Source organism: Oncorhynchus keta, unplaced genomic scaffold, assembly GCF_023373465.1.
Source record: "Oncorhynchus keta strain PuntledgeMale-10-30-2019 unplaced genomic scaffold, Oket_V2 Un_scaffold_3664_pilon_pilon, whole genome shotgun sequence".
Taxonomy (NCBI): Eukaryota; Metazoa; Chordata; class Actinopteri; order Salmoniformes; family Salmonidae; genus Oncorhynchus; species Oncorhynchus keta.
Window position 1 is genome coordinate 258,723 of NW_026290923.1, and position 14,097 is coordinate 272,819.

General features: G+C 28.9%; 1 protein-coding gene across 1 annotated transcript in view; it reads left to right on the forward strand.

Moving 5' to 3' along the window:
* polq (polymerase (DNA directed), theta) overlaps positions 1-14,097 on the forward strand; it is a 137,447-nt gene that overhangs the window by 2,558 nt on the left and 120,792 nt on the right. Inside the window, exon 3 of the mRNA XM_052516108.1 lies at positions 13,485-13,976. Within this exon, the coding sequence (XP_052372068.1) occupies positions 13,485-13,976 (492 nt within the window). The remainder of the gene's footprint in view (positions 1-13,484; positions 13,977-14,097) is intronic.

Below are 14,097 nucleotides of genomic sequence, written 5' to 3' on the forward strand. Positions count from 1 at the left end.
ATCCAGTTGCAGAGGGAGGTGTTCAGTCCCAGGCTCCTGAACTTAGTGATGAGCTTTGAGGGGATAATGGTGTTGAACGCAGAACTGTAGTCAATGAACAGCATTCTTACATAGGTATGGCTTTTGTCCAGGGGGAAGTGTAGTGTGATGGCGATTGCGTTGTCTGTGGATCTATTGGGGCGGTAAGCAAACTGAAGTGGGTCTAAGGTGGCAGGTAGAGGTGATATGATCCATGACTAGTCTCTCAAAGCACTTCATGATGACAGGAGTGAGTGCTACGGGCCGGTAGTCATTCAGTTCAGTTATCTTTGCTTTCTTGGGTACAGCAACAACGGTAGCCATCTTGAAACATGTGGGGAAAGCGGACTGGGACAGGGACAGATTTAATATGTCTGTAAACACTCCAGCCAGCTGGTCTGCATGCGGTCTGAGGACGTGGATCGGGGGGCCATCTGACGGCAGCCTAGCAAGGGTTAACACGCTTGGAAGTCACATTGGCCATGGGCATCGGGAGCACACAGTCCTGTTATAACCCTGTGATCATTACTATATTATAACATTATAACATGACGATGTTATAACCCTGTGATCATTACTATATTATAACATTATAACATGACTAGATGTTATAACCCTGTGATCATGACTATATTATAACATGACTAGATGTTATAACCCTGTGATCATTACTATATTATAACATGACTAGATGTTATAACCCTGTGATCATTACTATATTATAACATGACTAGATGTTATAACCCTGTGATCATTACTATATTATAACATGACTAGATGTTATAACCCTGTGATCATTACTATATTATAACATGACTAGATGTTATAACCCTGTGTTAATTACTATATTATAACATGACTAGATGTTATAACCCTGTGTTAATGACTATATTATAACATGACTAGATGTTATAACCCTGTGATCATTACTATATTATAACATGACTAGATGTTATAACCTTGTGATCATTACTATATTATAACATGACTAGATGTTATAACCCTGTGTTAATTACTATATTATAACATGACTAGATGTTATAACCCTGTGTTAATTACTATATTATAACATGACTAGATGTTATAACCCTGTGATCATTACTATATTATAACATGACTAGATGTTATAACCCTGTGATCATTACTATATTATAACATTATAACATGACTAGATGTTATAACCCTGTGATCATTACTATATTATAACATGACTAGATGTTATAACCCTGTGATCATTACTATATTATAACATGACTAGATGTTATAACCTTGTGATCATTACTATATTATAACATGACTAGATGTTATAACCCTGTGTTAATTACTATATTATAACATGACTAGATGTTATAACCCTGTGATCATTACTATATTATAACATGACTAGATGTTATAACCCTGTGATCATTACTATATTATAACATGACTAGATGTTATAACCCTGTGATCATTACTATATTATAACATTATAACATGACTAGATGTTATAACCCTGTGATCATTACTATATTATAACATTATAACATGACTAGATGTTATAACCCTGTGATCATTACTATATTATAACATTATAACATGACTAGATGTTATAACCCTGTGATCATTACTATATTATAACATTATAACATGACTAGATGTTATAACCCTGTGATCATTACTATATTATAACATTATAACATGCCGAGATGTTATAACCCTGTGTTAATTACTATATTATAACATGACTAGATGTTATAACCCTGTGTTAATGATTATATTATAACATTATAACACTAGATGTTATAACCCTGTGTTAATTACTATATTATAACATGACTAGATGTTATAACCCTGTGATCATTACTATATTATAACATTATAACATGACTAGATGTTATAACCTTGTGATCATTACTATATTATAACATTATAACATGACTAGATGTTATAACCCTGTGATCATTACTATATTATAACATTACTAGATGTTATAACCCTGTGATCATTACTATATTATAACATTATAACATGACTAGATGTTATAACCTTGTGATCATTACTATATTATAACATTATAACATGACTAGATGTTATAACCCTGTGATCATTACTATATTATAACATGACTAGATGTTATAACCCTGTGATCATTACTATATTATAACATTACTAGATGTTATAACCTTGTGATCATTACTATATTATAACATGACTAGATGTTATAACCCTGTGATCATTACTATATTATAACATTACTAGATGTTATAACCCTGTGATCATTACTATATTATAACATGACTAGATGTTATAACCCTGTGTTAATTACTATATTATAACATGACTAGATGTTATAACCCTGTGATCATTACTATATTATAACATTATAACATGACTAGATGTTATAACCCTGTGATCATTACTATATTATAACATGACTAGATGTTATAACCCTGTGATCATTACTATATTATAACATTATAACATGCCGAGATGTTATAACCCTGTGTTAATTACTATATTATAACATGACTAGATGCTATAACCCTGTGATCATTACTATATTATAACATGACTAGATGTTATAACCTTGTGATCATTACTATATTATAACATGACTAGATGTTATAATCCTGTGATCATTACTATATTATAACATGACTAGATGTTATAACCTTGTGATCATTACTATATTATAACATTATAACATGACTAGATGTTATAACCCTGTGATCATTACTATATTATAACATGACTAGATGTTATAACCCTGTGATCATTACTATATTATAACATGACTAGATGTTATAACCCTGTGATCATTACTATATTATAACATGACTAGATGTTATAACCCTGTGATCATTACTATATTATAACATGACTAGATGTTATAACCCTGTGATCATTACTATATTATAACATGACTAGATGTTATAACCCTGTGATCATTACTATATTATAACATGACTAGATGTTATAACCCTGTGATCATTACTATATTATAACATGACTAGATGTTATAACCCTGTGATCATTACTATATTATAACATGACTAGATGTTATAACCCTGTGATCATTACTATATTATAACATGACTAGATGTTATAACCCTGTGATCATTACTATATTATAACATGACTAGATGTTATAACCCTGTGATCATTACTATATTATAACATGACTAGATGTTATAACCCTGTGATCATTACTATATTATAACATGACTAGATGTTATAACCCTGTGATCATTACTATATTATAACATTATAACATGACTAGATGTTATAACCCTGTGATCATTACTATATTATAACATTATAACATGACTAGATGTTATAACCCTGTGATCATTACTATATTATAACATGACTAGATGTTATAACCCTGTGATCATTACTATATTATAACATGACTAGATGTTATAACCCTGTGATCATTACTATATTATAACATGACTAGATGTTATAACCCTGTGATCATTACTATATTATAACATGACGAGATGTTATAACCCTGTGATCATTACTATATTATAACATGACTAGATGTTATAACCCTGTGATCATTACTATATTATAACATGACTAGATGTTATAACCTTGTGATCATTACTATATTATAACATGACTAGATGTTATAACCCTGTGATCATTACTATATTATAACATTATAACATGACTAGATGTTATAACCCTGTGTTAATTACTATATTATAACATGACTAGATGTTATAACCCTGTGATCATTACTATATTATAACATGACTAGATGTTATAACCCTGTGATCATTACTATATTATAACATGACTAGATGTTATAACCCTGTGATCATTACTATATTATAACATGACTAGATGTTATAACCCTGTGATCATTACTATATTATAACATGACTAGATGTTATAACCCTGTGATCATTACTATATTATAACATGACTAGATGTTATAACCCTGTGATCATTACTATATTATAACATTATAACATGACTAGATGTTATAACCCTGTGATCATTACTATATTATAACATTACTAGATGTTATAACCTTGTGATCATTACTATATTATAACATGACTAGATGTTATAACCCTGTGATCATTACTATATTATAACATGACTAGATGTTATAACCCTGTGATCATTACTATATTATAACATGACTAGATGTTATAACCCTGTGTTAATTACTATATTATAACATGACTAGATGTTATAACCCTGTGATCATTACTATATTATAACATGACTAGATGTTATAACCCTGTGATCATTACTATATTATAACATGACTAGATGTTATAACCCTGTGTTAATGACTATATTATAACATGACTAGATGTTATAACCCTGTGATCATTACTATATTATAACATGACTAGATGTTATAACCTTGTGATCATTACTATATTATAACATGACTAGATGTTATAACCCTGTGATCATTACTATATTATAACATGACTAGATGTTATAACCTTGTGATCATTACTATATTATAACATGACTAGATGTTATAATCCTGTGATCATTACTATATTATAACATGACTAGATGTTATAACCCTGTGATCATTACTATATTATAACATGACTAGATGTTATAACCCTGTGATCATTACTATATTATAACATGACTAGATGTTATAACCCTGTGATCATTACTATATTATAACATGACTAGATGTTATAACCCTGTGATCATTACTATATTATAACATGACTAGATGTTATAACCCTGTGATCATTACTATATTATAACATGACTAGATGTTATAACCCTGTGATCATTACTATATTATAACATGACTAGATGTTATAACCCTGTGATCATTACTATATTATAACATGCATTATATTATAACATGACTAGATGTTATAACCCTGTGATCATTAGATGTTATAACCCTAGATGTTATAATGATCATTACTATATTATAACATGACGAGATGTTATAACCCTGTGATCATTACTATATTATAACATGCCGAGATGTTATAACCCTGTGATCATTACTATATTATAACATGACTAGATGTTATAACCCTGTGATCATTACTATATTATAACATGACTAGATGTTATAACCCTGTGATCATTACTATATTATAACATTATAACATGACTAGATGTTATAACCCTGTGATCATTACTATATTATAACATGACTAGATGTTATAACCCTGTGATCATTACTATATTATAACATTATAACATGACTAGATGTTATAACCCTGTGATCATTACTATATTATAACATGACTAGATGTTATAACCCTGTGATCATTACTATATTATAACATGACGAGATGTTATAACCCTGTGATCATTACTATATTATAACATTATAACATGACTAGATGTTATAACCCTGTGATCATTACTATATTATAACATGACTAGATGTTATAACCCTGTGATCATTACTATATTATAACATTATAACATGACTAGATGTTATGTAACCCTGTGATCATTACTATATTATAACATGACTAGATGTTATAACCCTGTGTTAATGATTATATTATAACATGACTAGATGTTATAACCCTGTGATCATTACTATATTATAACATGACTAGATGTTATAACCCTGTGATCATTACTATATTATAACATTATAACATGACTAGATGTTATAATCCTGTGATCATTACTATATTATAACATTATAACATGACTAGATGTTATAACCCTGTGATCATTACTATATTATAACATTATAACATGACTAGATGTTATAACCCTGTGATCATTACTATATTATAACATTATAACATGACTAGATGTTATAACCCTGTGATCATTACTATATTATAACATTATAACATGACTAGATGTTATAACCCTGTGATCATTACTATATTATAACATTATAACATGACTAGATGTTATAATCCTGTGATCATTACTATATTATAACATGACTAGATGTTATAACCCTGTGATCATTACTATATTATAACATGACTAGATGTTATAACCCTGTGATCATTACTATATTATAACATTATAACATGACTAGATGTTATAACCCTGTGATCATTACTATATTATAACATTATAACATGACTAGATGTTATAATCCTGTGATCATTACTATATTATAACATGACTAGATGTTATAATCCTGTGATCATTACTATATTATAACATGACTAGATGTTATAATCCTGTGATCATTACTATATTATAACATTATAACATGACTAGATGTTATAATCCTGTGATCATTACTATATTATAACATGACTAGATGTTATAACCCTGTGATCATTACTATATTATAACATGACTAGATGTTATAACCCTGTGATCATTACTATATTATAACATTACTAGATGTTATAACCCTGTGTTAATGACTATATTATAACATGACTAGATGTTATAACCCTGTGATCATTACTATATTATAACATGACTAGATGTTATAACCCTGTGATCATTACTATATTATAACATGACTAGATGTTATAACCCTGTGATCATTACTATATTATAACATTATAACATGACTAGATGTTATAACCCTGTGTATAATGATCATTACTATATTATAACATGACTAGATGTTATAACCCTGTGATCATTACTATATTATAACATTATAACATGACTAGATGTTATAACCCTGTGATCATTACTATATTATAACATTATAACATGACTAGATGTTATAACCCTGTGATCATTACTATATTATAACATGACTAGATGTTATAACCCTGTGATCATTACTATATTATAACATGACTAGATGTTATAACCCTGTGTTAATGACTATATTATAACATGACTAGATGTTATAACCCTGTGATCATTACTATATTATAACATGACTAGATGTTATAACCCTGTGTTAATGACTATATTATAACATGACTAGATGTTATAACCTTGTGATCATTACTATATTATAACATGACTAGATGTTATAACCCTGTGATCATTACTATATTATAACATTATAACATGCCGAGATGTTATAACCCTGTGATCATGACTATATTATAACATTATAACATGCCGAGATGTTATAACCCTGTGATCATTACTATATTATAACATGACTAGATGTTATAACCCTGTGATCATTACTATATTATAACATTATAACATGACGAGATGTTATAACCCTGTGATCATTACTATATTATAACATTATAACATGACTAGATGTTATAACCTTGTGATCATTACTATATTATAACATGACTAGATGTTATAATCCTGTGATCATTACTATATTATAACATGACTAGATGTTATAACCTTGTGATCATTACTATATTATAACATTATAACATGACTAGATGTTATAACCCTGTGATCATTACTATATTATAACATTATAACATGACTAGATGTTATAACCCTGTGATCATTACTATATTATAACATGACTAGATGTTATAACCCTGTGATCATTACTATATTATAACATGACTAGATGTTATAACCCTGTGATCATTACTATATTATAACATTATAACATGACTAGATGTTATAACCCTGTGATCATTACTATATTATAACATTATAACATGACTAGATGTTATAACCCTGTGATCATTACTATATTATAACATGACTAGATGTTATAACCCTGTGATCATTACTATATTATAACATGACTAGATGTTATAACCCTGTGATCATTACTATATTATAACATGACTAGATGTTATAACCCTGTGTTAATTACTATATTATAACATGACTAGATGTTATAACCCTGTGATCATTACTATATTATAACATGACTAGATGTTATAACCCTGTGATCATTACTATATTATAACATGACTAGATGTTATAACCCTGTGATCATTACTATATTATAACATTATAACATGACTAGATGTTATAACCCTGTGTTAATGATTATATTATAACATGACTAGATGTTATAACCCTGTGTTAATGACTATATTATAACATGACTAGATGTTATAACCCTGTGATCATTACTATATTATAACATGACTAGATGTTATAACCCTGTGATCATTACTATATTATAACATTATAACATGCCGAGATGTTATAACCCTGTGATCATTACTATATTATAACATGACTAGATGTTATAACCCTGTGTTAATGACTATATTATAACATGACTAGATGTTATAACCCTGTGATCATTACTATATTATAACATGACTAGATGTTATAACCCTGTGATCATTACTATATTATAACATGACTAGATGTTATAACCCTGTGTTAATTACTATATTATAACATGACTAGATGGTATAACCCTGTGATCATTACTATATTATAACATTATAACATGACTAGATGTTATAATCCTGTGATCATTACTATATTATAACATGACTAGATGTTATAACCCTGTGATCATTACTATATTATAACATGACTAGATGTTATAACCCTGTGATCATTACTATATTATAACATGACTAGATGTTATAACCCTGTGATCATTACTATATTATAACATTATAACATGACTAGATGTTATAATCCTGTGATCATTACTATATTATAACATGACTAGATGTTATAACCCTGTGATCATTACTATATTATAACATGACTAGATGTTATAACCCTGTGTTAATGACTATATTATAACATTATAACATGACTAGATGTTATAACCCTGTGTTAATGATTATATTATAACATGACTAGATGGTATAACCCTGTGATCATTACTATATTATAACATTATAACATGACTAGATGTTATAATCCTGTGATCATTACTATATTATAACATGACTAGATGGTATAACCCTGTGTTAATGACTATATTATAACATTATAACATGACTAGATGTTATAACCCTGTGTTAATGACTATATTATAACATTATAACATGACTAGATGTTATAACCCTGTGATCATTACTACATTATAACATGACTAGATGTTATAACCCTGTGATCATTACTATATTATAACATGACTAGATGTTATAACCCTGTGATCATTACTATATTATAACATTATAACATGACTAGATGTTATAACCCTGTGATCATTACTATATTATAACATGACTAGATGTTATAACCCTGTGATCATTACTATATTATAACATGACTAGATGGTATAACCCTGTGTTAATGACTATATTATAACATTATAACATGACTAGATGTTATAACCCTGTGATCATTACTATATTATAACATTATAACATGACTAGATGTTATAACCCTGTGATCATTACTATATTATAACATTATAACATGACTAGATGTTATAACCCTGTGATCATTACTATATTATAACATGACTAGATGTTATAACCCTGTGATCATTACTATATTATAACATTATAACATGACTAGATGTTATAACCCTGTGATCATTACTATATTATAACATTATAACATGACTAGATGTTATAACCCTGTGATCATTACTATATTATAACATTATAACATGACTAGATGTTATAACCCTGTGATCATTACTATATTATAACATGACTAGATGTTATAACCCTGTGATCATTACTATATTATAACATGACTAGATGTTATAACCCTGTGATCATTACTATATTATAACATTATAACATGACTAGATGTTATAACCCTGTGATCATTACTATATTATAACATTATAACATGACTAGATGTTATAACCCTGTGATCATTACTATATTATAACATGACTAGATGTTATAACCCTGTGTTAATGACTATATTATAACATTATAACATGACTAGATGTTATAACCCTGTGATCATTACTATATTATAACATTATAACATGACTAGATGTTATAACCCTGTGATCATTACTATATTATAACATTATAACATGACTAGATGTTATAACCCTGTGATCATTACTATATTATAACATGACTAGATGTTATAACCCTGTGATCATTACTATATTATAACATGACTAGATGTTATAACCCTGTGATCATTACTATATTATAACATTATAACATGACTAGATGTTATAACCCTGTGATCATTACTATATTATAACATGACTAGATGTTATAACCCTGTGATCATTACTATATTATAACATGACTAGATGTTATAACCCTGTGATCATTACTATATTATAACATTATAACATGACTAGATGTTATAACCCTGTGATCATTACTATATTATAACATTATAACATGACTAGATGTTATAACCCTGTGTTAATGACTATATTATAACATGACTAGATGTTATAACCCTGTGATCATTACTATATTATAACATGACTAGATGTTATAACCCTGTGTTAATGACTATATTATAACATGACTAGATGTTATAACCTTGTGATCATTACTATATTATAACATGACTAGATGTTATAACCCTGTGTTAATTACTATATTATAACATGACTAGATGTTATAACCCTGTGATCATTACTATATTATAACATGACTAGATGTTATAACCCTGTGATCATTACTATATTATAACATGACTAGATGTTATAACCTTGTGATCATTACTATATTATAACATGACTAGATGTTATAACCCTGTGTTAATGATTATATTATAACATGACTAGATGTTATAACCCTGTGATCATTACTATATTATAACATGACTAGATGTTATAACCCTGTGATCATTACTATATTATAACATTATAACATGACTAGATGTTATAACCCTGTGATCATTACTATATTATAACATGACTAGATGTTATAACCCTGTGATCATTACTATATTATAACATGACTAGATGTTATAACCCTGTGATCATTACTATATTATAACATGACTAGATGTTATAACCCTGTGATCATTACTATATTATAACATGACTAGATGTTATAACCCTGTGATCATTACTATATTATAACATGACTAGATGTTATAACCCTGTGATCATTACTATATTATAACATTATAACATGACTAGATGTTATAACCCTGTGATCATTACTATATTATAACATGACTAGATGTTATAACCCTGTGATCATTACTATATTATAACATTATAACATGACTAGATGTTATAACCCTGTGTTAATTACTATATTATAACATGACTAGATGTTATAACCCTGTGATCATTACTATATTATAACATGACTAGATGTTATAACCCTGTGATCATTACTATATTATAACATTATAACATGACTAGATGTTATAACCCTGTGATCATTACTATATTATAACATTATAACATGACTAGATGTTATAACCTTGTGATCATTACTATATTATAACATTATAACATGACTAGATGTTATAACCCTGTGATCATTACTATATTATAACATGACTAGATGTTATAACCCTGTGATCATTACTATATTATAACATGACTAGATGTTATAACCCTGTGATCATTACTATATTATAACATGACTAGATGTTATAATCCTGTGATCATTACTATATTATAACATGACTAGATGTTATAACCCTGTGATCATTACTATATTATAACATGACTAGATGTTATAACCCTGTGTTAATGACTATATTATAACATGACTAGATGTTATAACCCTGTGTTAATGACTATATTATAACATTATAACATGACTAGATGTTATAACCCTGTGTTAATGACTATATTATAACATTATAACATGACTAGATGTTATAGCCCTGTGATCATTACTATATTATAACATTATAACATGACTAGATGTTATAACCCTGTGATCATTACTATATTATAACATTATAACATGACTAGATGTTATAACCCTGTGTTAATTACTATATTATAACATGACTAGATGTTATAACCCTGTGATCATTACTATATTATAACATGACTAGATGTTATAACCCTGTGATCATTACTATATTATAACATTATAACATGACTAGATGTTATAACCCTGTGTTAATTACTATATTATAACATGACTAGATGTTATAACCCTGTGATCATTACTATATTATAACATGACTAGATGTTATAACCCTGTGTTAATTACTATATTATAACATGACTAGATGTTATAACCCTGTGATCATTACTATATTATAACATACATGACTAGATGTTATAACCCTGTGATCATTACTATATTATAACATGACTAGATGTTATAACCCTGTGTTAATGATTATATTATAACATGACTAGATGTTATAACCCTGTGATCATTACTATATTATAACATGACTAGATGTTATAACCCTGTGTTAATTACTATATTATAACATGACTAGATGTTATAACCCTGTGATCATTACTATATTATAACATGACTAGATGTTATAACCCTGTGTTAATGATTATATTATAACATGACTAGATGTTATAACCCTGTGATCATTACTATATTATAACATGACTAGATGGTATAACCCTGTGATCATTACTATATTATAACATTATAACATGCCGAGATGTTATAACCCTGTGATCATTACTATATTATAACATGACTAGATGTTATAACCCTGTGATCATTACTATATTATAACATTATAACATGACTAGATGTTATAACCCTGTGATCATGACTATATTATAACATGACTAGATGTTATAACCCTGTGATCATTACTATATTATAACATGACTAGATGTTATAACCCTGTGATCATTACTATATTATAACATGACTAGATGTTATAACCCTGTGATCATTACTATATTATAACATTATAACATGACTAGATGTTATAACCCTGTGATCATTACTATATTATAACATGACTAGATGTTATAACCCTGTGATCATTACTATATTATAACATGACTAGATGTTATAACCCTGTGATCATTACTATATTATAACATGACTAGATGTTATAACCCTGTGATCATTACTATATTATAACATTATAACATGACTAGATGTTATAACCCTGTGATCATTACTATATTATAACATGACTAGATGTTATAACCCTGTGATCATTACTATATTATAACATTATAACATGACTAGATGTTATAATCCTGTGATCATTACTATATTATAACATGACTAGATGTTATAACCCTGTGATCATTACTATATTATAACATTATAACATGACTAGATGTTATAACCCTGTGATCATTACTATATTATAACATGACTAGATGTTATAACCCTGTGATCATTACTATATTATAACATGACTAGATGTTATAACCCTGTGATCATGACTATATTATAACATTATAACATGACTAGATGTTATAACCCTGTGATCATTACTATATTATAACATTATAACATGACTAGATGTTATAACCCTGTGATCATTACTATATTATAACATGACTAGATGTTATAACCCTGTGATCATTACTATATTATAACATTATAACATGACTAGATGTTATAACCCTGTGATCATTACTATATTATAACATGACTAGATGTTATAACCCTGTGATCATTACTATATTATAACATGACTAGATGTTATAACCCTGTGATCATTACTATATTATAACATGACTAGATGTTATAACCCTGTGATCATTACTATATTATGACATGACTTTATGTTTTAATGTTTTAACTCAGTGTTTATCTCTGCAGTGGCCCCGACCCTGAGCAGCCACTCACCCCAAGACGCTCCAGTCGCCTGCAAAACACTCATATACACACGCCGCGAGACAACACACACACGGCCCGGAATGTGGCTGCAGGACAGGTGTGTGTGGTAGGAGACTCCTCCTTAGACCCTGGAGAGGAGATGCTGCAGGTTCTGGAAGCTCTGGATCCTGGAGGGATGAAATTAACACATGGGGTAGAGATGGGGGTATCTTTAATCCAGAGAGGGGTATCCCACGCCTCAGCAGCTCCAGCCCAGACCTCCCACAGCCTGACACCAGGACCAGAGGTCGGGGCTAGGATTGGACTGGGACCAGGTGTGTGTGAGCATCCAGGGCTGGTTCAGACAGCGGACTGTAAGGACCTGGCTCACTGCCTGCTGTTCAGTGAAGACTCAGAGGACAGAGAGCATGCTGGGAGGCTTCCACGCAGACCTACGGACGCCACACCCCCTCAGAAGAACTGCAGCTCCAGAGGGTGTGTTTTTACCAGTAGATTAATATACAAACAAAAAACATTTATTTGATCTTGTTCTAACTTTATTGACGTGGTTGTACCTTTAACAGCCGTACCAATAAATGTTTATATCATTTGAATG